This window comes from Eumetopias jubatus, unplaced genomic scaffold, assembly GCF_037043125.1.
Source record: "Eumetopias jubatus isolate StellerSeaLion01/CBP00866 unplaced genomic scaffold, mEumJub1_p1.0 scaffold_9, whole genome shotgun sequence".
In the NCBI taxonomy this organism is placed as follows: Eukaryota; Metazoa; Chordata; class Mammalia; order Carnivora; family Otariidae; genus Eumetopias; species Eumetopias jubatus.
Window position 1 is genome coordinate 36,214,975 of NW_028274815.1, and position 25,390 is coordinate 36,240,364.

At 47.8% G+C, this 25,390-nt stretch overlaps 1 protein-coding gene across 3 annotated transcripts in view; it reads left to right on the top strand.

Annotated features, from left to right (window-relative positions):
- Positions 1–24,222, top strand: part of LOC114219690 (two pore channel protein 2-like) — a 36,509-nt gene extending 12,287 nt beyond the window's left edge. For 2 of the 3 annotated variants that reach the window (XM_088026184.1, XM_088026185.1), the window contains exons 4-19: positions 122–250; positions 2,174–2,290; positions 2,386–2,504; positions 2,710–2,811; positions 4,186–4,312; positions 6,105–6,306; positions 13,763–13,907; positions 15,345–15,530; positions 16,547–16,611; positions 17,428–17,515; positions 18,088–18,157; positions 20,377–20,596; positions 20,744–20,834; positions 22,715–22,828; positions 23,052–23,176; positions 24,077–24,222. In XM_088026184.1, coding sequence (XP_087882310.1) covers positions 122–250; positions 2,174–2,290; positions 2,386–2,504; positions 2,710–2,811; positions 4,186–4,312; positions 6,105–6,306; positions 13,763–13,907; positions 15,345–15,530; positions 16,547–16,611; positions 17,428–17,515; positions 18,088–18,157; positions 20,377–20,596; positions 20,744–20,834; positions 22,715–22,828; positions 23,052–23,176; positions 24,077–24,222 — 2,046 coding nt within the window. Of the gene's footprint in view, positions 1–121; positions 251–2,173; positions 2,291–2,385; positions 2,505–2,709; positions 2,812–4,185; positions 4,313–6,104; positions 6,307–13,762; positions 13,908–15,344; positions 15,531–16,546; positions 16,612–17,427; positions 17,516–18,087; positions 18,158–20,376; positions 20,597–20,735; positions 20,835–22,714; positions 22,829–23,051; positions 23,177–24,076 lie in introns of all 3 variants that reach the window. The other variant, XM_088026183.1, reaches the window with a different exon arrangement.
- The last annotated feature ends 1,168 nt before the right edge of the window (positions 24,223–25,390 follow it).

Here is a 25,390-nt window from a genome sequence, read left to right on the forward strand (position 1 = left end):
ATCGCTAATTCTCAGAGGCTGGCATCAAGGGAGCTTGGGGGCTGTGGCGGTTACAAGAGGGCTAAAGCTGAGTCTCCAAATGGCCAGGGGGCTGTGTTGAGTCTTTGTTTTCTGCGTGCAGGCTACCTCGATAGCAGAAGTACTCTGTCTGACTGCATTCTTTGGGAGACTTGTACATTTTGCGAAAGTCACTCCTCAAATGGTTTTCTGGAAGGATACGAAAAACATCTGCATCATGGTAACCATAGTGGTGAGTGTTCATTACAGTGCCCTGAGGAATTTGTGGTCAAAGGCAGAAACTATGAAGCGAAAAGACAGAATAGATTTGACTTGGTTAAAGCAACAGTGACAGACTTCGGCACAGCAAACCCCATCTGCAATGCGAATCCCGATTGAACAGCAAATAAGGCAAAATATGGGAGTGTGAATGCTGTATTTTAACATAGCGAAAGCACTTCCAAATTAAGAGGAAAAAAGAAACTCCACTAGTGCTGAAAATAGGTGAAGGCATCTCATAGAAGAAAAATTAAATAATGGTCAATATGAAAAAATGTGTAATTTCTCTAATTAAGAAATATATATTAAAACAACACTAAAATACCATGTGTTTGCCTTTGACACAGTGTTAGCAAGATTGAGAGAAAAAAGAACCTCTTATACCCTACTGAAGGGACAAATAAGCTTTCTGGAAGGCTGTGTGGCCGTTCCTTTCAAAAAGCCTTGCACCCCGGAGTTCCATTCCTGCGAATTTATCTTTAGGGAAGAAGGATGTGTTCAAAGATTTAGCCCCAAGATTGGTCATGGCTGAACTGTTTATAATACTGAAAAATTGGAAACAACTCTTATTTCCTGACAGTAGATAATGTATTATATAAAATGTGGTGCGCCTACTCAGCCCTTTGAAGTAGTGTTAAAGCAACTATGGTGTCTATTACCAAGGGGAGGTGCTTATTGTTCATTAAGTCAAAAGAACAAGATACAATAGAGCTGGATCTCAACTTTGTTGAAAAGAAAAAGGAAAGAATGTGTATAACATTCACAGAGAAATCTGGGAGGGTATATGCTAAGCAGTTATGCCCAGAGGGGCAGGGTATGTATTCTGAAACAAGGCTGTAATGTCCAGAGAGGCCCCTTCAGTGATTGGATAAAGGTACTTTATAGTTAGCATAACGGTGCGGTAGCCAGCAGGCCTGAACCAGGGTTCTTCCTGATTAACCCGAGGCTCAGTCTGCACGCCTCTAAGCCAGAGCTGCCACGATCACTAGTAGGTAGGGGTCCCCATGCTGTAGCCCATACCGGTTTCCCTTCCGAGTTTCTTTTGTCTGTGGCCAGCTGCTTGGTAGCAGTGTCTATGGGTGTCAGCACAAACAGAATGGGACAAAACCCACCCTCTTTGCGCCCCCACTCCTCTAGCTGTTTGTTTGTGGGTGGTGCCTTAGGTCCCAACACCCAGTTCCTAATCCTCTTAGTCAAAAATCTCTCTTCTCCCTTGCGGCCGGCCTCCCCAAAGCCCCTCAGGATGCCTCTTGCCCTGTTTCCATTCTCCCCACTTGGACGATTGCAGTAGTCTCTGATGTGACCACGCATTGTTGTCTATTGGTTCCGTGACATTCTGTTCCCACAACGTGGTCCAGGCCCTGGTCACCCCTTTCAGGAACCGCCACGGTCACCTCAACCTCCGATCCCCACCCGATAGCGTGCATTTTAGATGCCGCCGCTGGATGGATCCTCTGGAAGCACATCTCCCATCACTTCCCTCCCTTGCTCAAAAATGTCTGTGAGCTCCACAGACTATCCAGTGCCCCCAGTCCTGCAAACATGTTTCATGGGGCCCTCTTCACCCTAGCTGGCCCAAGCTGCCTCCTGCCCTGCATACCTACTGCCCCCTCCTCCCCAGCCTGACGTGGCTCGTTTGCCTGGAAGGCCCATGGTCTCTTCTCGCTTTGCTCGAAACATTTGTTTTGACCTCCCTTCATGCATCTGCTGAGCCCTCGGAATGTGGAGACTATCTCTCTGTACTTTTCTTATTTTTAGAAATATTTGTTAAAATCCTTAAGGCACACTCAATCCGGGAAAGGTCCCTGGAACCACAGGCTTGGGTTCCGCACTGTCACTTCCTGTGTGTGTCCTCTAGCAGGGTGACACTGACAGTTTTGTCCCGTGTCTCTCACAGCTGACCTTGATCGATTTGATTATCTACGGTTCCCTGGAAGCTGTTAATATCCACAGCGTTCGATGGTCAAGGGCCTTAAGGCCAGTCTTCCTAATTAACTTCCCTGAAAGTCGTCAGGTAAGGAGATACCTTAGGATAACGCAAGGGCTTGGTTTTTGTTTGCAGAAAATGAGCCGACTTCTTGGAAATGAAATAAAATTTTGTCTTCACAGATCCGAAGAACTTTCAGAAGCATTCGGAACACTCTGCCCGATATCCTCTATGTCTTCCTCTTGTTCATGTTCAGTGTGCTGATATTCTCCCTTATGGCCTTGAAGCTTTTTGGGGATCGGTGAGCACACTGCTCTGGCGGTTTCTGCCTGTGAATTCTCCCATTTGGGTTCCGCCCATTGGTGGCAGAATCTGTCACCGGATGCCATCTTCCTCGTTCAGACACTCCAGGAGTGCTTTTGAAAGGGGGGGAAAAAGTGTATCAGAAATCACAGCTTTATTTATGGGTGTGAGTTTCTCACTTTGTGTTTTTGGTTCCTTTTTAGGGGTCTTCAAACAGTGGAAGGCTTGCCCTACTTCACAAATATCCTGGAGATAGCGTTTGAACTCTACGTGCTGGTCACTACTGCGAACAGCCCTGATGTCATGTACGTTTGTCTCTGCTCACGTTCACGGACACCTGTTACCATGACAGAATTCACTTTGTTAAAGGCGCTACCTCCTGACACCAGCAGGGCTGAGAGAGGAGAAGTAGTGATTTTCTGTGTATTCATATTCATCGTCAACATTTTTGAAGAATGTGAAATGTTTACATTAATGATAGCCTACCCTCTCTCTATTTAAAACTAAATTTAGGTGATTTTTTTTTTTTCAACTGAAAGCAACAGGTGACATCTCTTGAGATACAACTCTTAAATATTGGAGCCTACTTTCTATTCCAGGACTTTTTTGAGTCTTGAATTTATACACTAAGCCATCTTTATAAAGGAATCATGGCTTGTTCTCTTAAGCTTTGATGTGCTTTTCTGGTTAAATGAAACAGGAAAGAAATGTAAAGATAAGTAGTCATTGCCTTCCCCCTCAGAATGCCAATTCTCCACACGTGGACTTTACTTAGGAGGAAAACGTGATTTTTTTTTTTTCTTCGTATTACGGATTAACCTTGTTTGTGGAAGTAAAATGATCAAACAGTGCTACACTGAGTAGACATCTCTTGGGGTCCAGGGCGTGGATGGGGCTCTAACTGCAAATGTCAATCCCACCAACTCAGGCCATACTGCGCATCTGGGCAGGGGCAGGCTTTCTGTCATCTAGGTCTGTGTGTGATCATCACATTGACTTGTTCTGGTTGTTGCCCACTCTTGGGCCTGGCTCAGACACAACGCGGGCGAGGTGCAGTTCTGGCCCTCCTTGTGTTCTCTTGCATCTTTCCCTCAGACCCTGGGCCGCTGGCCATGCTCCTCCCGTCCTGTATGAAATCCGATTTCCATTAAAGGTGGACTGAGCACACATCCTGATGTATGCCTCTCACCCTGGTGCCATTGTTAACGGTGCCCCTTTCCTTCTCATTGTCCTAGAGTGGCTAGAAAATTATCTGCACCTCCCACCCCCTGTCCCAGCAAAGCAGTCTGGTGTCCCTGAAGAGCCTTGAGTATAAGCCCAAGCCACTCTTGGATTCCTTCTCTGGTTCTGGGCAAGTCGGTCTCCTTTTTAGGTTTTGATTTTCTCATTGTGAAGGGAGGGGCTGGGATTGGGGGATCCCCAAGTCCTAGTTGCCACCTCTATAAGTCACTAAGAAATCCAGAAGGCAAGTTTGGAGCCAGCTGTTTAGCATTAGGGGTGGTGGTGGCTCTCTGCGGCCCCATGGCACCACACCATGTGAGGGACAGTTAGAGTGAGAGAAGGTTTTGCTGTGCCTCGTGCATGTAGATTGTCCATGTGGGATGGCACCCGAGACCAGCCTTTTATGCACTGGGGACCTAGGCTATGAAAAACCATGCCACATAATTCTCTCCTTCCAGGATGCCTGCCTATAACTTCAACTGGTGGTATTCTCTGTACTTCATAACCTACATCATCATCAATACCTACATCTTCATGTCCGTCTTTCTGGCTGTGGTCTACAACAATTATAGGAAGCACTTAAAGGTACTGTGCATGAGCGGAAGGGGGGTGGGAGCAGGGGGCTGGGCATCTGTGCTGGATCCACTGGCAGGGAGGCTGGCAAACGCATTTGCTTAATATTGGAAGGTGTCCTTTTTCTTGTTGCTTTGGCCGATCTGAAGACTCATGTGGTGTCTTGCTCTCTTCTGCTAGGTGGGGCAGTTCTTTACTGGTCTTTGCGATGGGTCTAACAGTGTGTCTGGACATTGTGAGCAGTGGGAGGCCCTTGCTTTGCTCCTTGCTCTTAAGGCATGAACTTGTTCATGGTTCCTTGAAACGTTTTGTGTAAGAATGGGATTTGGGGATATTCTCCAAGCTCCCAACTCCTTTTCCCCTCTCCGGCAGAAGCAGAAACTTCTTAAAGCCAACAGTTTCTGCCCTGGTACCTGCCTGTTTGATTTATGTTTGGAGAATTTCTGGAGTTGTTGGGTGGGCAGACGCTTCTGAGTACTTGGGGTGGAGGCTGTTTTATTTCTAGCCCAGAATCCACCAGGATACCTCAGCCACGTCACCTGCTCCCCCCTGCCCCCCACTGCACACATCTCTGCTCGGTTGTTTTCTCATCTTCTGAAACTAGGTACACAGACAGGCTTTTCATCAAAGGATGATTTTTCCTTAAGGGAAGACATTGCCTTTTGGTTCTTGATCCTTTTGGTTCTGTTCTGAATTTTTCATTGCATAAGGATGGTGCCACCAGGGAACAAGAAGAAAGTCAGGGAGAACTTCAATGTTTGAGGCTAAGGAGAAGCAGGTGGTGGGGCTGAGTCTGAGATTTGGCCCAAATGGCCTTTGCAGGTGCCTGGCCTGTCCCGGTCCGGAGGAGTCTATGCACTATGGGGGCTTGAGCTGCCCCTGCCCCAGAGGCGAGGCCTCCAGAGACCCTCCTACTCCAACTTCCTCCCTCTGGGCAGAGAGAGGCTGTCCCAGAGAGTCTGGTATGCCTCTCCTCTTTGTTGCTGCTGGACAGAACTATCGCTCTACCTCTCCCAACCCCGAGCAAGTGTTTCTTTGGGTAATCCTCTGCAACAGGGATCAGTCAGCAAACCTCTGAAATGTGTTTTAGGTGCCCAGCACCAGTCCAAGTGCTGAGAAGTCAAAGACGATTAAGGCACAGCCCACACCCCTTAAACATTTACAGTCTAGCTATATAATCAATTAAGTGATGTTGTTATTGGGTAACGGGCTTACAGGGAGCAGGGGGAGTGGGCATCAGGTGACCGTAACCCGAGGAGGCCTGTCTAGCCTGCTCTCCTCAGGATGATTCCCTGTGCTCGGGCCAGATGGTCGCTCCAGGCAGGCCCAGCTGTCCTTCCTGCCCTGGACCTCTTCCTTCCGGACCACTTCTAGCCTAGTTTCACTTCCCTGACTTTTCTTCTCCTCCCCTTCTCTTTCTTGATTGACTTATTAGTAGCTCTATCTTCTCCCTTTCCGGGGTCTCCCTGTGTCTCAGCAGTACATCCGATTTCCTTCCTTTCTGGAATCTCCCTTCCTCCTGGGCAGAGTGGAGTTGGGACCAGTCTGCCTCCTGCTGTTCTGTTTCTCACCACACAGATTATCCTTCACGGGCTCCCTCCTGTAAACTTGGTAAGATGAGTTTCGTTTATGTAGACGGGTTGGCTACGTTACCTGCGGCCGGGGAGGGATTACATACCTTGCTTGATAATAGACCCTTCAGCGCCTTCTCTTTGGCTCGTCATTTACCTTGACACGTTTAGGGAAAAGAAACAAGGCTTTCTTGAGTCTTTCTCTTAAAAACCACAATTCTGTTTTTTAAAAGAACGAGATTCGCAAACTGGCGTACCTGAAACGTCACAAAATGATAGAGGCTTTCAACATTCTGAAAGTCAAGGTGGGCACAGAGTTTGTGGTGACAGAGGCCCAGTGGAAGCGGCTGGCCAGGATTGTGATGCCACACATCAGCAGTCCCCACCTGGAGCTCCTTTTGAGAATCTCCGACGAGGGACAGAAGGGCCACGTGGGTAAGAAGCCTTGGCCTCTGACATTCCTCTTCGTTGTGCGTTGAGAAGTGGGTGGCTCCCAACGGCAATTTGTAAAACTGCAGTATTGGTTTGTTTTTTTTTAAATTTTCTTAAATTTGCAAATAAAAATGTATGTGGACACTCCCTGCTGGCAACAATCCAGTGGAGTTCGGGTCCTCATGCTGTGTTCTGACAGGGCTGTCCCCGTGTGAGTTGTCAACGTGTAAGGAGCCATCCAAAAGCCCTTACCTTGTCACAGTCATTCCACTGCTGACCCTGCTTTAGGGACGTCATCTAAAATTGGAAGAGAGCTGTGGAAATGAACATTTACGTCACGTTCAGTATTTGAAAGCAAAAAGTTGAAAGTAACGTAAAATTCAGGTCCTGCTGGTTGGTAGCTATTACGAATAGCACTTCATATCTGTGGCACACCTATCAGGCGTGAGCCACGGTCATGAGTGTTTTCCACGCGTCGTGTGTACGCGATCACTGAGGTGGGGATGTTTGTCATCCTCATTTGTCAATATGGAAACTGAGACTGGAAGAGGTTCAGTAGTTTGCCCACGGCCACGCAGGGGCAAAGTGGTCGAGGCCGTCCGACTCCAAGGCCTGTGCTTTTACTCACTGTGCTAAACCACCCCAGATTCTGATAGTCACGTAATGGGCAATTGTGGTGACCTTAAGAATGACTGTAAAGATGATATGTCAATATGGAAAGATGTGAGGTGACCAAAATTATCCCAAACTGTAGAACACCCTCAGTTCATCTGTTTCCAGAAGAGTCTAGATGGGAACATACCAAAAGGGAGGGGTAGCTTCGACAGGATATAAATTTACCTGAGACAAGGACTCTTAAACTCGTCCCACAGAGCTATAGGTCTTAGGAGGACTCTGTGCAGGTGGGAGAAGGAGGTAACAGTGAGTCTCTGGAACTTACATGAAGAGAGAGAACAAAGAGAAGGGTACAGTAAGACACTGCTTAATGGGTGGTGCTCACGTCTTCCAGCGAGAGTTTGGGATCCAGGATGGAAGAAGACCTTTCTCCTCTTGAATTAGCAGCATCTGACATGCGCCTTCCAGTGAGCCCCAAGCAAGTCTCCACAGCCACCCTGCTCAATGTCGTGGCTCTGAGGGTCTGGTCAGGAGCTGGGCTTCTCAGAGCCTGAACGATTGGCTTGGTGCCCCCCATTAGGAACTGGTCGGGGTTGCCAGTGCCATTCAGCATGTCAGGGTTAGGGTTTTGCAGATGGTGGAGAAGGGCGGCTGGTGCCCGGGCCAACCCCTGAGCACAGTGCTTCCTAAGCTGTGTTTAGTGAAGTTGCTTTAATGTCTGACCTGTCATGGACTGACACTTTGGTAAAGTACAGCAAAAGTCAATGCTTGGAAAAATGAAATGAAAAGGTGTTAATACCCAAGTGCCATTTTTTTCATTGTTGGAGTCAGTGGACATGCTCCTGGCCGTTGTTCTACAAGTTTCTATATTCAGCACTTATCCCATGGAGGGTGGGGAACACAGGACATGCCCAGCAGTGGCCCAGGGACCACTGTTTGAGGACCACTGTTCTAGGATTTAGAGGAGAGGGTCGGGACTTGGGTCCCCTTGGATGTCCCACCCCAAGAACCGGGGTGGTGTGGCTGGTCACTCTAGCCCAGGTGTTCCCAGCCTTCAGCCCTTCTGTTTTTGAGAATTCTCCTTTGATGATTTAGTACCTCTGCTGCTTCTAGATGATTGGGACTCTGCAGATGTTGATGAATCCTTAGGGCGTTATGAGCTTTCTTTGCAATTCCTTCTGTGAAGTGAATTCCTGGGTTGGTAGTAAAAGGTGAGATGTTCCAAACCTAGGAATGGGGGCTTTTAGGAGTCTTTGTCTTTGTCTGTCAGGCATGGGGAGACCCATATACTTGGGTGTCTCCTGCTCATCCAGAAAAGATACACATGGTCCGCAGGACATACTCATATGAACGTCTCTTTGTTGATGAGGTCAGTCTCACTATTGATGGTCATTTCCCAAGTGGGAGGATGAATTGCTTTTCTTTGTCTTGTCAGCTTCTTGCATGTTCTAGGCTGTAAGTAGGATGGCTCTTAAATGATGCTATTCAGCTGTGCAGGATAAATATGGAGCATACCAGACACATCCAAGTTCTCCTGGCACCCCTACTCATTTGGATGTATCACTCCATGAATTACATGAGCAAGAGGAAGGAGGGGTTCTTTGAGGCCACCACATACCTTTCTGGAGAGTGCCAATGAAGATCCGGTACCAAACACCACCAACCACCAGCACCTGCCCATCTGCAGAGGTTCTTCTCTGAATGTGGCTTGTGATCTTGCACAGGGTGAGGCCTGTAAGAGTTACCTAAGGAGGCCGGTCAGCGACAAAAGGGAGCAGAGGAACCCGAGAATGAGGCACGGCCCAAACCCACTGTGCTATAGAATGTTCTCACGCTGGCCAAGAATAGCCCATGGCAAGAGGAACGTGCAGACCAGTTGACACTATAACTCCTCCAGAAGTGAGAAGCCTCATGTCTTTACAGTGGCCCACAGTCATCCAAGAGATAATGAAAGTCAGTGGAAGTGTTGCAGTCTTGTGAGTAATAAGAGAATCTCCTTTGGCAAGGGCTGCAAATCCAGCTCCCTGGGCCAAAGACAGAGGTGGCAGTGACCAACCTTCTGTACCTCACGCGAAGAGCCTGATGGGCCTGTTCTGAATTTCATCTATTAATGTTAATGTGCTTTGTTATAGACATACACACAAATAGTCATGCTGATGCATATGCTTGATTTAAAGCTTGAAAACTCTAGTTTCTATAGCATGATGAAGACAATTATTATATAGTATTTTAATTTGGGTGCCCTGAAGAAAAAATCTACTCGTACATAGGGACATAACTTTTTAATTTCTTTGGAAGTCTTAGGTAAATCCAGATTGTTGACTGTTTATCTCAACATTCATTAGTCCAATGCCCCCAACTCAATTAGTAATTTTAGAAAATACGTTTAAGAAATCATAGGTAGTTGATCCATTGCTGACAGTAAGGATTTGTCAGAGAAGTAGAAAATTCTGCATGTGGTGTCCCCAGAGTTGACATGGGCAACTCTACAGGGCCTTGTGATTTATTTATTTTTATTATTTTTTAAAGATTTTATTTATTTATTTGAGAGAGAGAGAGAGAAAGAGAATGAGAGAGAGTATGAGAGAGAGAGAGAGAACACAAGCAAGGGGGAGGGGTAGAGGGAGAAGCAGACCCCCTGCCAAGCAGGGAGCCCGATGTGGAACTTGATCCCAGGACCCTGGGATCATGACCTGAGCTGAAGGCAGATGTTTAACCGACTGAGCCACCCAGGCATCCGGGCCTTGTGATTTTATAATGTTGTGTGAGATTTACACAAGCTGACTGATGAAGACCCAGCTTTTTAAACCACAGTTTAAATCATGCCCTATGGTTCTAGCTGATGTTTAGTTTTATGGATGCCTAAACGTTAGCTGACATCATGACACCATTTGACCTGTAAGACAAGGATGGGGAGTGTGAGAAGTTCCAGCCATGTTAGCCTCTTTGGGGAAAAGAAATCGTACATGAACTAAAATACCGTATTTGCATTTTGTATTTACATTGGATAAAATCAGGAAAAAGACATGAAGCCATATTTTAAACCCTAAATCACAAAACAATGTAATTTACTAGTTTTTCTTTATTGGGAGCCTTAAATCAATTTGGATTAAAATTTTAAATTATTTTAATTTGATTAATGAAGTAATTTTATGACATTTTAATCTTCAATCGGAAGTTTTTAGATTTAAACTTTATTTCTTTTTTAAGATTTTATTTATTTATTTGAGAGAGAGAGTGCAAGAGAGCGAGCACAAGCCAAGGGGAAAGGCAGAGGGAGAAGCAGATTCACTGCCAAGCAGAGAGCCCGATGTGGGGTTCCATCCCAGGACCCTGGGATCATGACCTGAGCCGAAGGCAGACGCTTAACCAACTGAGCCATCCAGGCGCCCAAGATTTAAACTTTTATTTTTTTTATTTTTTATTTTTTTTAGATTTTATTTATTTATTTAATTGACAGAGAGAGAGAGACAGCGAGAGAGGGAACACAAGCAGGGGGAGGGTCAGAGGGAGAAGCAGGCTTCCCGCGGAGCAGGGAGCCCGATGCGGGGCTCGATCCCAGGACCCTGAGATCATGACCTGAGCTGAAGGCAGTCGCTTAACCAACTGAGCCACCCAGGCGCCCCCCAAGATTTAAACTTTTAAACCAGATCTTTAACATGTATCTCTTTTACCAAAGAAATTAATGAATGTTATTTTTCCCCCAATGGCGTTCTGCAACTACTAATTGTTGGCCTATTGTTAATTTGCACGTCTTTGTAAAAAATTTTTTTAACTAGGTATAGACACTAAGAACATTAAAGAAAGCTAAAATTGCCTGGTTCTCATCTGATTTTCTTAAATTATAGAAATACTGTTTAAATTAATAGTTTGTTGTTTTATATATTTTATACTTGTGGGGGTCAGACTTTATAAACCGATTTGTTAATTCAGGGTTTTATCTGGAAGGCACGTGCATCAAGAAGAAAATCATTTTAAAAGTGTCAGTGAGCTTATGGCTCAATAGACTTCCCGTATTTTACTTTTTGCCAAATAGCACTGTTGATTTAAATACTGTTACCAGGGAAACCACATCTTTTTATGCAAGACAGCCAATGAAATTTGTCAGCTTTCAGGGACCATAGGTTATATTTTACGGGAGTTAGCAGTAATTTCTAAAGTCTAGGTGTCCAAAAGACTCCTTTGTTCAACTAACAGTTTCAAAGACAGTTTTAATAACAGAAAGTTGAGCAGAGTTACATGCTTCATGGCAGCCTCCACTCTGTACAGGGAAGGGATGGCAATCCTTTTTCTCACTTTTCCCTTTGATCAGCAGTTATGAGCATTTGTGGTTTCCAAGGCTAAACACTAGAATTCTGTTAGTACCCAAAGTGTTAAAACTTAATCCAGTGTTAAACTGAGAAACACAAACTTACCAGTATGGGAAGAAAAGGGCTGAATAGAACAATTAACAAAGAGAATATGAAGCAAGTCATGTATCTACAAGGGTTGGCAGATTATGGTCCACAGGCTACAAGTCATGTATCTACAAGGGTTGGCAGATTATGGTCCACAGGCTACAAGTCATGTATCTACAAGGGTTGGCAGATTACGGTCCACAGGCTAAACATGGCCTGTGGAATAAAGTTTTACTGGAACACAGCCATGCTCATTCATGTATTATGTGTGGCTGCTTTCATGCTATACCAGCAGAACTGAGTAGTTAAAATTGAGATCATATGGCCTACAAAGCCTAACATATTTACTCTCTGGCCCTTTATAGAAAAAGTTAGCTGACCTCTGATCTTCAACATAGAATATCAGATGGATACAAGTTCCTTCTTAACACAGAATCACTATGTTTTCGATTCTCTGTTTTTTCTTGTTCTACTGAATCTTCTGGATGAAAAGATATGAACCAAGTGAGCCTAATAGATTCCCTTTTGGTTTAGGATGTTTAATGAGTGATGTTTTGGCTGGATTCCTGTCAGTAGGTCACCCAAATCCTACCCATGCCTGTCATGTCATTGCCTCCCTGACTGCTGATGGTGGAGCTCATGCAGACCAGGCCCCTGGACCCCAGTTACCCTGTCCCCTAATTCTCCAAGGCTGCACTTGTGCCTGAGTGGGTGTTACATGCCTTTGGCTGTTAAGACATGTATGTTTACTTTCCCTCAAACTCCGAAGACCCAGGAACTTGGATATTCTAAGATACCTATGTGTGTTTTTTCATCGAACTTGATGGACTTAATGTTCTTTCATGTTATTAGGACCGTTACAACTGTTAGGGAAAATAGCAACTTGAGTGTGTGACATCACCCAAGGCTGTGTCTGATTCAGGCTCCTCCCTCAGATGAGGCCACACTTCTGCCAGGGCTGAGGCTTGTTCTTTGCCTGGGCATCTGTTGATGGCCGTTCTGCATCATCTTTCTCGAATAGTCCACGTTGTGGTGACAGCTACAGAGCCATCATTCATCGTTTGCTCCGGAAAACGGGAATGGAGCTGTGGATATCAGCCAAACCCTCTGAATGGGAGGCCTTCCAGGATGTAAAAATGCCCAACCCAACCTTTGCCAGTTGTCTCAGCTAGACCCGATTTGCACTGGAGGTTTCTTTCTTTTTTTTCTTTTTCTTTTTCTTTCTTTCTTTCTTTCTTTCTTTCTTTCTTTCTTTCTTTCTTTCTTTCTTTCTTTCTTTCTTTCTTTCTTTCTTTCTTCTTTCTTTCTTTTTCTTTCTTTCTTTCTTCTTTTTTTTTTCTTTCTTTCTTTCTTTCTTTCTTTCTTTCTTTCTTTCTTTCTTTCTTTCTTTCTCTTTCTTTTGTTTTCTTTGTTTCTTTCTTTTCATTTTGTTTCTTTCTTTCTAAGATTTTATTTATTTATTTGAGAGAGAGACAGAGCGCAAGCAGAGGCAGCTGCAGGCAGAGGGAGAAGCAGCCTCCCTGTGAGCAGGGAGCCTGATGCGGGGCTCGATCCCAGGACCCTGGGATCATGACCCAAGCTGAAGGCAGACGCTTAACTGACTGAGCCACCTAGGCGTCCCCATGATTTCTTTCAACAGCTTTCTTTAAAACTAAAACTTCTTTAAAGTTTCTAAACTTCAACTTGGGTTTCAAGGAAACCTGGGAGAGAAGTTGTAAGAAGAACTTGCTAGGAAGCAGCAATATTCTTTACACATTCTGATTTCATCCCTTGAGGTGAAATTCTTTAAGTTGTACAGAGCAGGAAGTGGACTCATGGTCAGCATCCGACCTGTCTGGTTGGGGAGAGGTGTGTGGGGTAGTGACCTCGGGCATTCGGTGGGTCTGGAGAACACCAGCTCAGTAGTCACATGGGGCCAGGCTGGTCAAGAAAGCATCCAGGGAACTTTGGCCTGGCTGGTGGCCAAGTTGCTGTGGAAACTGTGGGTTTGAGTGAATCTCTGAGAAGGGGCAGGGAGGGAGGGTGGGCAGAGAAGAGGATAGGGGATTGAGGGGAAGGGTGTGGATTACACCTACCTTGGAGGCTTGGTGGAGAGGAAGGAGAGGTGGAGTTGAGGTTGGAAGGGTAAGTCAGGCAGACACTGAAAGCAGGGATGGCCCATGTGAGGAGGAAGGTGGGTGGAAGGCAGGGGGTGAGGGAGTGGCCTCTGTGAACTAGCAAAATCACATGGTAGGGTTGACCACCTTGGGTCGGCTGCAGGTCTAGTGAGGACAGATGAGGGGCTCTGCCACTTTTCTGGCTCCTTGACCTTGGGCCTTCACCCTTTGAAGCTTCAGATCTTCACCTAGGAAATGCAGAAACAAGAGTCTGCGCTGACTTGGCATCACCCTTTGAACCTTAATGTCACAGTGGCCGTGTATTTGGGATCAATTTTTTTTACATTGCAGACAAAATGAACTTTCTACGCTTGGCTGACCTCCTCAACATTCAGGTGGTCACCATCAACATCAAGAGACACCCGCTGGAAGAGTGGATGCCTCGGGTATACCAGTCGTCTGCAAGCCTCTTGGTCCAGAGGATGGTTCGGCACAGGCAAGTGAGATGGGGCTGTTTTTTTCTCAAGTTGCTTTAAAAATAGAGGAGTTTGCAAATGCTGTCTGGAATGAATATATTTCATTATTGAAGCTATAAATCAGCCCCTTGCTTGCTGCTTTTGGTTTCACAGGGAGGCTTGTAAAAGGTTCTGGACGTGCTGTGTGTGACCTTAACCAAAAGGACAGGCTTCTCGATTATGCTTCCTTCTACCCTATATACTAAGATGCTCAAGCCACAGACTGGATGTGCTCTCTGAGCCAGAGAAGCTGACTGCTCTCTAAAATCAGAAGGTTCTAGCCCCATCCAAGTCATTAGGCAGTTGATTTCACATATGGCACTCTGACTTTGTAAAGTCTGTGGTAAACTCATGAATTTGAGGTATCAGAAAGGTTGTTAAGAAGGCCAATTAATTCTCTTATTCTCAAGTAAGTGGACTCCAGAAAGAATCATTTATTCTGGTTGGAGATCTTAGGTTTCATATGTGTGGCCTGGAGTGCCCCTGTCATTAGTGGCTCATCCTCTTGCTGTCCTTGAATTTAGTGTTTCATAGAAGAGAATAGTTCAGAAGTCCCGGAAAGTGGCTCAGCCTGTGATGTGGGCACACCGTATTAGCTGCCCATATTTGGTATTTATCAAAGCCCTTTATGTAGATGCTTCTTCCCATTAATCCCAGCCTTGAATTACTGACGTGTTTCATGTGCTGGAGTTTGTGTGTCCGCATGGGGCATCCAGGGTCCTAGTCTACAGCCTCACGGAGAACAGTTGGGTAGCAGCCCCTCCTATCTTCCCAAGGCCATGCCTAGAGTTCAGCCAGGTTTCTCTGGAGCACAAGGGACAGGTACCTGAGCAGAGCAGCCTGCTCTGTAATTGCAAAGTTGCCACAGAGCCCAGCTCTGATACATTCCACCCCAGACTCAGTGAGGAAGATGGACATGTCAGTCCTCTGGAAGGCTTGTGTGCATTAGGGGTGAAGAGGTTTTCAGAAGCTTTCTTAATTAAGGATGTTAATTTTCTAGGGACAAGTACTAGAGGTGTCATGATCCCATGCTAAGCCCTAAACCTTCTCCTTGCCCCATTTCTGCCTAAGCTTTCATCTGATCCAGGTACTGTGCCCCCAGAGGGGGACCTGGGAAAACCATGCCTCTATTCCCCACCCGCACCCCCTGGTCACTGAGTCTTCATTTTCTCCTTGGCCGGAAAGACTGCGCCAGTATCAGGGGGAGGCAGGTGAATTTCAGGACCCTGGCCATGCTGGACCATTTACTTACTTGAGTCACGAGTGTGCACGTGTGTGCATGTTGGCGGGATGGGGGTTGGGGGGCATCTCATAGTCATCACATCGTCGGGAACAAAGTACCCCCTAAAAGGCTCTGAACGTGCTCCTTTCCCTAAAACGTGGGATGACAGGATCTCCTCCTTTTTCTCTCACGGCAGGATCTTTGTCTGGGTTTATGATGTCATCATTCTAATAAATGCCATATTCATCGCTCTGGATGAGAAAAACCCCTTCATTTCCTATGCAGAGTGGCTTTTCCTTTCTCTCTATATTATTGAAATTCTCCTGAAACTGTACACATACGAGCCCAGAGCCTATTTTGGCAAGAAACAGTTCTGGAACTGGTGAGCATGTGTGTTCTGGGGAGGGGGTGGGGCAGAGGCCGTGGGCAAAGTCGGCGGGGAGGTTTCTGTCAGTTTGGGGAATCTCCTTGTAGTTTTCCCAAGCTCCAGCTGCCTAGTTTTGGGACATCTTATCATGAAATCTTGGGGGTGTGGGAACATATGGGTCTGACGAAGCTGTTATTTTATGATGTCAGTTTGAACCGACTCTAGCTAAAATTAGAATCACAGATCGTGGCATCCTGGGTTTGGAAAGGATCTTGGAATATCATACCCAATGAGGCCCTTCCATAGCTCCCTCGGCCCACTCCCTAGTCTTTTTATCAGAGAACTTGGAGTGTGTATGCTTGGATGATGAGATCGTTAACAAGCTCTTTCCTACACGGATGTGTCACCTGTGGCCTCTTTCTTCTCCAGGCTAGGTACCTCCTGGTCTCGAACCATCACCCGCGTGCTGCAGACCACCTCAGTGCAGGACGCAAAGACACAGGGCACACACAAGCCTGTCTTATGTAGTGCACACCTTGCCAGGGTTGGATCTCTGTGATCACTGCTCTCGGTGCCGGGAAACTCCCTAGGATACGCATGTGGCCAAAGGGGAACTAGCTAGTCTTGTCTGGTGCTTTGGCACTGTTGTCAGAAAGAAAAGTAACGCTATGATGGATATTATCCCCTTTAACTAAAAAGTTACAATGGACTTAGTAAAATTAATGCCAAGAGAGATTATACTGTATATTCTGAAAAATGTGCCAAAGTATTCTTGCAAGGATATAGTTATTTTGGAAGACAAAGTGATAAGAATTGGCTGATTGCTACAGATTCCCTTGGGTGGTTCACTGGAGCGGCCAGGGAATGATCATTGGATCATTCAAATGTGGTGTTTCTTGCTTCGTCTCCATTGTTCTAAAAGTTACAGTAATCAGTTTCATGGTTGGTTCATTGCTTTGCATAAGATACTGGATTTGGAGTTTTCTCGGGATCAGTTGTATCCTTCACCAACTTTGCTTCTGCACTGTTAGGTTTGACACGCTGATCATCATCGCGGCCCTGGTGGTCACTGTGGCCAACACCACCATTCAGTCAGGTCAGTGCCATGGGCTCTTGGCTTCGCCACCTCCTGGGATCATGCATTCAGTGTGTATGTGTAGTCTTTGTTGAACTTGTACACCAGGAAGGCATTTGGAATGGGGCAGTGGAGACACAAGAGAATTAGTAGAAGTGTTCCATGTTTTGGAGAGGGCTGGTAGTTTTGTTTGTGTTTAGCTGTATATTAATTGCATTTGTATTCATCCATCACACCAGATACTGACCTGGTCATCTCCTCTCCAAAACTGCCCTCCGTCTCATGGCTTAACCTCCATGCTTTGACCCCCCTGCCCGTCTTGCCCGCCCCCCGGAGGTCCAGCCGCAGTTGGAACCCTGCATCATCCCTGGTCCACTGCCCTCTTGTGTCGGTCTGCCCTGGCTGCACCCGCACCTCCCACCACCACCACCGCGCACACTCCTTCCTGTAGACAGCAGGGGGCGTTGTTTAGACGTGGTGCAGCTTAACAGGACTCTGAAAGGAATGTTGGGGAAAGAAGGGCTTGTAGAAATGTGTTCTGTAGAACCTGATCCACAGTCATTTCTTAAAGACGGCCTGAAGTCTACACCGACTCTCAGGATTCTCTAGCTCAGGGCTGGGAGGGAAGGCCTGGGGTGGCTCGGCTTTGCTGGGGGGTGGGGGTGAGCCATTCAAGGCAGCACTTAACTCCTCACTGCCCGGAGCTACTGTCGGGCTCTGGAAGTGAAGCCGAATCTCCTCCTGAACCCACAGAGTCTCAGACCTCACTGAATAGAAGGGACACGCCAGAGGCACTCACAAAACGGAATGTTAAATGATTGTGCTTTTTCTTTCTAGCAAGAAAATACAACAGTCAGCAGATACTGGATATCGTCTTGATATTGAGGATCCTCCGGCTCTTACGGATCATTGTCAGCATTCAGAGGTAAAGAGGGAGCGACGTGCCCTCGGGTGGTTCCCCCACTGGAGCCTGCCAGAAACCACTCCTGCCTCAGATCAGTCAACACATCCCATTAGGACCCCCAGATGTACCTCTCCTGGAGGACCCAGCGCTCTCTCGGGGTGGGGAGGGAAGCCAGCGAAGATGGTGAAGAGCACTCAGGTGGCAGCTCCCCGAGGGCAAGGGTTCTGTCCATCGCTTTAGTCCCCGTGGCCCCTTCCCTCACCGTGCACGCTGTGCGTGACTGCATAGCGGTGGCCGTGGGGGCCACTGATGCTCCCGAGTGTGCCATCCATTGTCTTGTGAAATTCCTCCTGCCACCCTTGATATAGGGGCCTTTATTATCCTTTGTTCACTGGTGATGACAGTGAAGCTCAGAGAGGTTGAGTGACTCCCCAGGGGTGTACAGCTAAATGGGCAAATTCCTGACGGTGTGTAAGGAACAGGTCCGGGCCCCGGGGGAAGGGATATGAAACCAAACCTGCTTGGTGTGGTGTCAGTTTTACCTCACGGCTTCCCTCCTGCCGTCTTGTGCTAGAAACTTTGTTTCATCTTAGATTCCGGCTTATCGTGACCACCTTAATTAACATCGGTCCCACGATACTGACGTTTGGTGGACTCGTCTTGGTAAGTGGCTTGTTCTTGTGGCCAGTTCTACGTGAATAAGTGGTAAGGTGTTCATGCTTGGCAGCTCTCGGTAAGCCTTATTTGAAGTGAGGAAAAGAAAGGGAGATTAAGTAAGTGAGACTCACTGGTTTCTTGTCCTTTTTAGAAATATCCAGGGTCGGGAAACACTGGGCATATAGCAGTTAAGGTTCACCGGCTACTGTGATAGACACCACAACTTCAGTGGGTTAACTCAGTCGTGGTTTCTTTGTTACCCACGGGCTAGGTGGGTCTGCCTGCCTGGCTAGCGGATGCTTCTCGGGGGGTGTAGGCTCCTTCTGGCTCATGGCTGTGAGGCCTCAGATCCTTCTTTGTTCTGCTTGTGGCTAGAGCCCACCTGCTCCTCACATCCCCAGGGTGAGAACACAGCCACCCGGGGCTTCGAGGTGCTGGCGCCTCCCGCTCAGGAGAGGTCCCACGCTGTGAATGAGGGGCTCAGATACGTGGTCACTCTGCCACAGGGCCCTCGCTTCGCTTTTCTGTTGTCATGGTAAGAAATCCCATTTTACCGAAGAATGGAAGGCTGACTTCAGGTCACCCCTTTCCATTCCCCACATGCGTCTTTCCCGGAGACAACCATTGCTAAAAGTTTCCTGTTACTCTTCCTAAATATCTCTATGTATACAACAAGTATACCCCAGACATGCCTGTATGTGTCTGGCTTATTGTTTAGTCAGATGGAACAATCCACACACAATGTTGCCTAACTTTCTTCCACCTGATATCTTTGTCATATGTCCTGGAGGACACACATATCGTGTTGGCTCTGCTGTGATTAAAAGTGTCCCACGGGGACGCCTGGGTGGCTCAGTCAGTTAAGCGTCTGCCTTCGGCTCAGGTCATGATCCCAGGGTCCTGGAATTGAGTCCCACATCGGGCTCCCTGCTCGGCGGGGAGCCTGCCTCTCCCTCTGCCTCTGCCTGCCGCCCCTTCTTGTGCCTTCTCTCTCGGACAAATAAATAAATAAAATCTTTAAAAAAATAAAATAAAAAATAAAAATAAAAGGAGGGAAGACTCCAGAACACAACCGACCAGCCCCTCTACTGACAGACCACTGGGTGCTGTCACCTTTTGGCCATTACAAGTGATGTGGGGAGGGCCGTTCTTGTACCTGCATTTTGTGCTTCCGTTCCCACTGGATACAGCCCTGGGCACGGCGCTGCGAGGTCAGAGGGGAAATGTGTTCAGACCTCGGTGGATGGTGGCACGTGGCCTTCCGAACGCACGCTCCCCGTGTATCCCAGATGACAGTGTGTCACAGGCTGTCTCTCTGCCGCCCCCCTCTCCCCCGCAGCTGGGGTTTCCGAATCATTGCCCTGTCTTCCAGTCTGGGGGAGAGAATTGCACTAGGCTGCTCCGACGTGCACTTCTGTCATGTTTCATGAGGCGGAGTGTCTTCTCCAGGTTCTTTTGGGCACTCGCGCTTATTTTTCGGTAAACAGCATGTTCATACCCTTGGCCTATTCTTCTATTCGTTTTTAAATAGGATTTGCAGGAGTGTTTTGCCAGTTAAGGAAATAGGCTGTTGGTAAGTTTTTTTACAGTGGAATTACTTTTCCTTCTCCATCACTTGTTTTTTGAGTTTTTTTTTTTCCTGCATAAAGGATTTTTGTTGTATATTTGGGGGGCTGTATAAAAATTTAAATTAATTATATAGTCCTATTTGCTAATCTTTTATTTTATAGATTATTTTAAAATCTTTTAACTTTTATAGTCACACGTAGTGGGGCCTTTTCTTACTCAATTTTTTCTTTTTCCAATTCCTCCCTGGTTTGTTTTTTGCATTTGACCTTATGGTACTTTTGGAATTTCTTTTCCTATAAAAAAACAAGGTAAAGATACAACTTTATTATATTATTTTTTTTAGAGGACCAACCATTGTTTATTTAGTACTCAAGCCACTAACTTGCCCAGCAGCTTTGTTTTTGACTCTGTTAGCCCATGGGAGAGGTCGCGGTGTGGTCCCGCCGGCCGTGTCTTCTGTCCCTCTGCGTCCACCCCTCCCCACCCTGACACTGCTTGGGCCTGGGTTGGGGAGGGCAGCCACCCCGGAATCAGAGTAGCATCTCTTTCTGCCGGGGTGACCCATGTCCACAGTCCTCCAGTGTCTCTGGCACGCTCCTGGCCCCGTGATGCTGCAGCTCCACGCGCCCCCTGCTGACCAGGGCTGCCCATCACAGGTGGTCTACTACGTGTTTGCCATCATCGGGATGGAAGCATTCCACGGCAAAGTCCGGTTCTTCGACCCAAATTTCACCACCCCCGATGCTCTGGTGTGTGGGAACCCAGCCTTGAAAGACTCAGCATTTGCCCGGGACAGGTACTGCAAGAATAACTTCAATGACCTGGCCTCCTCGTTCATTGTGCTGATGGAGCTCACAGTGGTTAACCAGTGGCACAATATCCTTTCTGCGAAGGCGTCCGACCCCCAGGGGCTGCCTGCTCCCTGGGGTGGGGTGGGGTGGGGGTGGGGCGCCCAGAGGAACTTTCGGGAACATCCAGGGCACCTGCTGAGCTCCCTGAAGGTTTGGTTCCTTAGCTGCGTACTCCTCGCAGGCGGCTTTGCCCTTGTGACTCACCAGGCGGCAAAGCTGTACTTCATCAGCTTCCATGTTGTGGTCGTCATTCTCATCGTCAAGTGAGTTGACTCCTGCCCCGTTGGCAAGTCCACGTCTCCTCCCCTCTCCCTTGGTCTGACTTTTGCTCGCACTTGTGTTTATCATTGTCTGCCAGTGCACATCTGTATAGGATACATGCCTCATAGTCCCGTAAGTTGTTTGGGTCAGAAGGACCCTAGGGTCCCGGCCATTCTCCCTCCCCTTCCCCACCCAGACTGAAACCCTTGAGAGCATCCCTGAGCGTACCGTTCACCTTCTGCTTAAATCCAGCCATCTGGTGGCTTCTCAGAGCCACAGAGTCAGTTCCCTAGTTGTCCCTCTCTGGTCCGTCCCTGTCCTTGCACAGGTGGGACAGCACTGTGCCCCTGGTCTGTCCTGGCCCCTCTTCCAGGAGAGGCCTCAGTCACTGTTTGAGAGGTGCTGTGACATCCGACCACTTGGAAGAGCTTCTGTTCCACCATCTCTGATTCTAGCTCCTTGGTTCCTCATGGGACCCAAGCCTAAGTACCCTTGATGGCTGGAATGGTCTTCCAGAGAGGTTTTCCAGTTGTCGTACCCCTCTCACAGCCTGGGGCCTGCCATTTTTGGGGGGACAGCCCAGTACCTGTGCTTCCCTTGTCACACCAGGCCCGAGGTGGGCCGGCCACCGTCGTACTGACTTTGGCTCCAGAATGACTCGAGAATCCTGGCCGAGGGAGGGGAGGGGAGGGGAAGAAAGCCCATGCGTAGCTCCCATCAGGCCTGCTTGTCCTTACACAGGCTGGTGGAAGACGTAGAGGGAACAAGAGAGAAACGCCTCTCTGGGTGGCTCCTGCAGAGGTTGCCGGAGCGCTGGGACCAGCAGGGGCGGGGGTATTTCTGCCGCTCTCCTCTCAGGAGCAAGCGGAGGTTGTGGGGGCCCTGGGCTCCATCGTCATCGCTGTTACGTCGGAAATGGTGAAGGGTCTGAGTCTCCCCTACTTGCCAGCCAGCCCGGAGAGGCACGGACAGAAAGCACGGCACCTTGGGTCGGAGACAAAGTTTATTACTTGTGGCAAAATCGGCAGCAGCACAGTACTTTGTGTCAGTTTCCCGAAACTTTGTCCCCACCGAGCAGGGTGGCGAGCACCAGCTGGAGTGCGAGTGCAGGAGGGAACCCCGAAAGGAGGGAACTGATCTTACAGAGGGCTGCTGGGGCTTGTCTGTCCTCCCCTGTGGAGAGAGAGAGAGGGACTTTAGTTTCACCTGGAATGTAAGCAGATCCCCAGGGAGGGCAAGGTGAGCTCTTTACCTTTGTTATCCTGGACTCGGTCTGGGGGGGGGGGCAATCGCTGAGCTTTCCATCTTGGGATGTCTCCATAGACAAACAGCCCTAAGTTGGCCCTCAGTGCCTTTGCTCAGACCACCTGGGCTGTGCAGAAACTTGAGATATTCATGGAGAACTGTTTACCAGCAAGTATTTGGCTTAAGCTTCCCCTAGAAAGAAACCATATTGGGCGCCTGGGTGGCTCAGTTGGTTCAGCGTCTGCCTTCGGCTCAGGTCATGATCCCAGAGTCCCGGGATCGAGTCCCACATCGGGCTCCCTGCTCAGCGGGGAGTCTGCTTCTCCCTCTGACCTTCCCCCCTCTCATGCGCTCTCTCTCTCTCTCTCTCATTCTTTCTCTCAAATAAATAAATAAAATCTTTAAAAAAAAAGAAACCATATTTTCTTTTTAATATCCACTGTTTAAGTAAGTTATACCAGAAGATTGGCAAGTTGTGTCCAATCCTTGAGAGACGTTGCGTCTGTCATTTCTCCCCTCCGCGTTGTGTTGTCTTTGCAACTATTTGCCTTCCTGTTTCGGCTCAGACACTCTTTGGAACGAGGATCCCCTGTTGCCTGGACCACGGCTCACACCCTTACCCCTCACCCTTTCTCAGTATTTTCATAGCGTTCATCTTGGAGGCATTTTTTGTGGCGTACTCCTTAGAAAAAAGTGAAGTCGAAACTGCCATCGAGAAGAAGATTCAAGAGCTTGGAGTGGGAATCCAAGAGTGAGTAGTGGGTTCCCTCTGGTGTCGTCACTCACCGGCCATGTTCACTTCCTCAGTGCCCCATGGCGTCCATCATGGGCCTGTGTGCCATCCTCAGGGACCCTCACTGACCAGAGGAGAGCCCTCGATGTTGCTCGACGGTGCCACGGGGCCGTGGCTGGGAGGACGCATGAGGGACTCAGCTGAGGGACCTGACCCTGTTCATGTCTCTTCTTCCTTGAAGAGAAGAAATGCAGGATGGGAAGCTCGTTGATAACATGGACACCAAGGACAGTGGCTTTAGTGGGGATGATGGAGACGACAAAAGGAAGGCTTTGAAAGGATTGTACTTCAGAATTGCATCAAAAAGTAAGTTTTAACCCAATGCAAAACTTCTTCTAATCCATGCTCCTCACTGCAGCTGGTGAGGTGTTTCCAGAATGCAAATCTGACCCGCCGTGCCGGCCGCATGCCATTTTGTCGTCGAGTGACAGTTTGATCACCATCTGTCTTCCTTGTAGACTTGAAGCTCCGTGTGTGCTGGGCCCTGTCTTTTTGCCTCCGGTGGTATCCCCAGGGCCTCACTCTGTGCCCAGGGCATGGGGGCCCTTCACAACTTAGTCTAAAGGGCTTTATTCTCCATGAATCAGCGGTGGGCTGAGTAACCCAGAGCAACCTGACTGTCACTTTGGGCCTTGGCCGGGGTGCCTGCACTTAACTCAGAATGAGGGGCACAGCGTAGATTCCAGGAGCAGTGGCATGAGCAGGACGCCCCTACCAGGAGTTACCCTCCTCCGTCCTTCAGGGAAGACCTGCTCCTTGGTCTCCAGGGCCTTGCCTGGTTGTGGAGCTCCGTAGAGTCCACACCAGCAGAGATGAGTGGTTCTTTTTTTTTTTTTTTTAAAGATTTATTTATTTATTTGAGAGAGAAAGAATGAGAGATAGAGAGCACGAGAGGGAAGAGGGTCACAGGGAGAAGCAGACTCCCTGCTGAGCAGGGAGCCCGATGTGGGACTCGATCCCGGGACTCCAGGATCATGACCTGAGCCGAAGGCAGTCGCTTAACCAACTGAGCCACCCAGGCGCCCAGAGATGAGTGATTCTTTTCTGACTTCTTCATCCTTTCTTTCAAAGATTGTTTGGCTAGCCATGCTTAGAGCATTGTATTTGACTCAGGAGCCATCCTTCCAGAAAGCCAAGCTCTGCCCGGGCTGCTCCCTTCCAACTCCAACACATGCGAGCTCCACGTGCCTTTCTCCTTCCTCGCAGAGTACAGGACCATGGACGCCCTGCTGCAGCAGATGTTCGAGTCCGAAATTGCTCCAGAGGATGAAGGCCCTTCCTTGGATGAGATTCTGAACTTCTCGCCCGGTGACATATATCCCAAGAATCCCAATTTTGAAAACAGTGCGTGATTCTGGTCTGGAAGGGTCCACACCTGGAAACCAGGCTAAGCTGCCATCACGTCTCACGCATGCTGTCTGGAGGTGGTTTTCCCAGCCCGAGTTGTCTCTGTGCCCTGACCAGCCTGCGCTTTGGCCACACCTGCCCTGAGTGGTCGGTGGAGAGGTGTGGAGAGGCTGCTTCTATGTGCCCCGCCTGGGGTGGTTCTGGGGTCCGATCAGAGCAGTAAGGAGGGGCAAATCTATGAAGAGATTATGAGGAGCACTTACCTTACACACGTCCGTCCGTATGTGTGAGAAGTCCTTTCCATGGGGATATGAAAGCTTTTCATTTATTTTTATATGATATTTTGCTATTCTATTAAATCCTGTGCTACAGTGTTATGCGAATGACTTTTGAATATTTAAATATGGTAAAGGAATATATCTAGTATAGAAGCTCTTCGATGCGGTGTTTATTCAAAATGACAAAAAACATGAATGTGAAAAGAAAATTCTGTCACAATTGCTTCTTTTTCTGGGGCAGGCTCTCAAAGCTTCTTTAATTAAATGACATCGATAGCAAGATTTTGAGTCTCTCTCCGAGGTCACTTTCCCCAGCTGGAAATCTCCCAATGCAGTGACACGCTCCTTCTGGGAAATTAAAATCATTTTATTAACACAGTTTTTAATTGTGGAAAATACTCATAACACAAAAGTCCCCACCATAACCAATTCTAAGCATATAGTTTAGTCGCTTTAAGTATATTCACATTGTTGTGCAACAGATCTCCAGAACCTGTTTTTTATATTTTAATTTTTTATTGTTATGTTAATCACCATACATTACATCGTTAGTTCTTGATGTCGTGTTCCATGATTCATTGTCTGTGCATAACACCCAGGGCTCCACGCAGAACGTGCCCTCTTTAATACCCATCACCAGGCCAACCCATCCCCCCACCCCCCTCCCCTCTAGAACCCTCAGTTTGTTTTTCAGAGTCCGTCGTCTCTCATGGTTCCTCTCCCCCTCCGATTTCCCCCCTTCATTCTTCCCCTCCTGCTATCTTCTTCTTTTTCTTTTTTCTTAACATATGTTGCATTATTTGTTTCAGAAGTACAGATCTGTGATTCAACAGTCTTGCACAATTCACAGCGCTCACCACAGCACATACCCTCCCCGATGTCTATCACCCAGCCA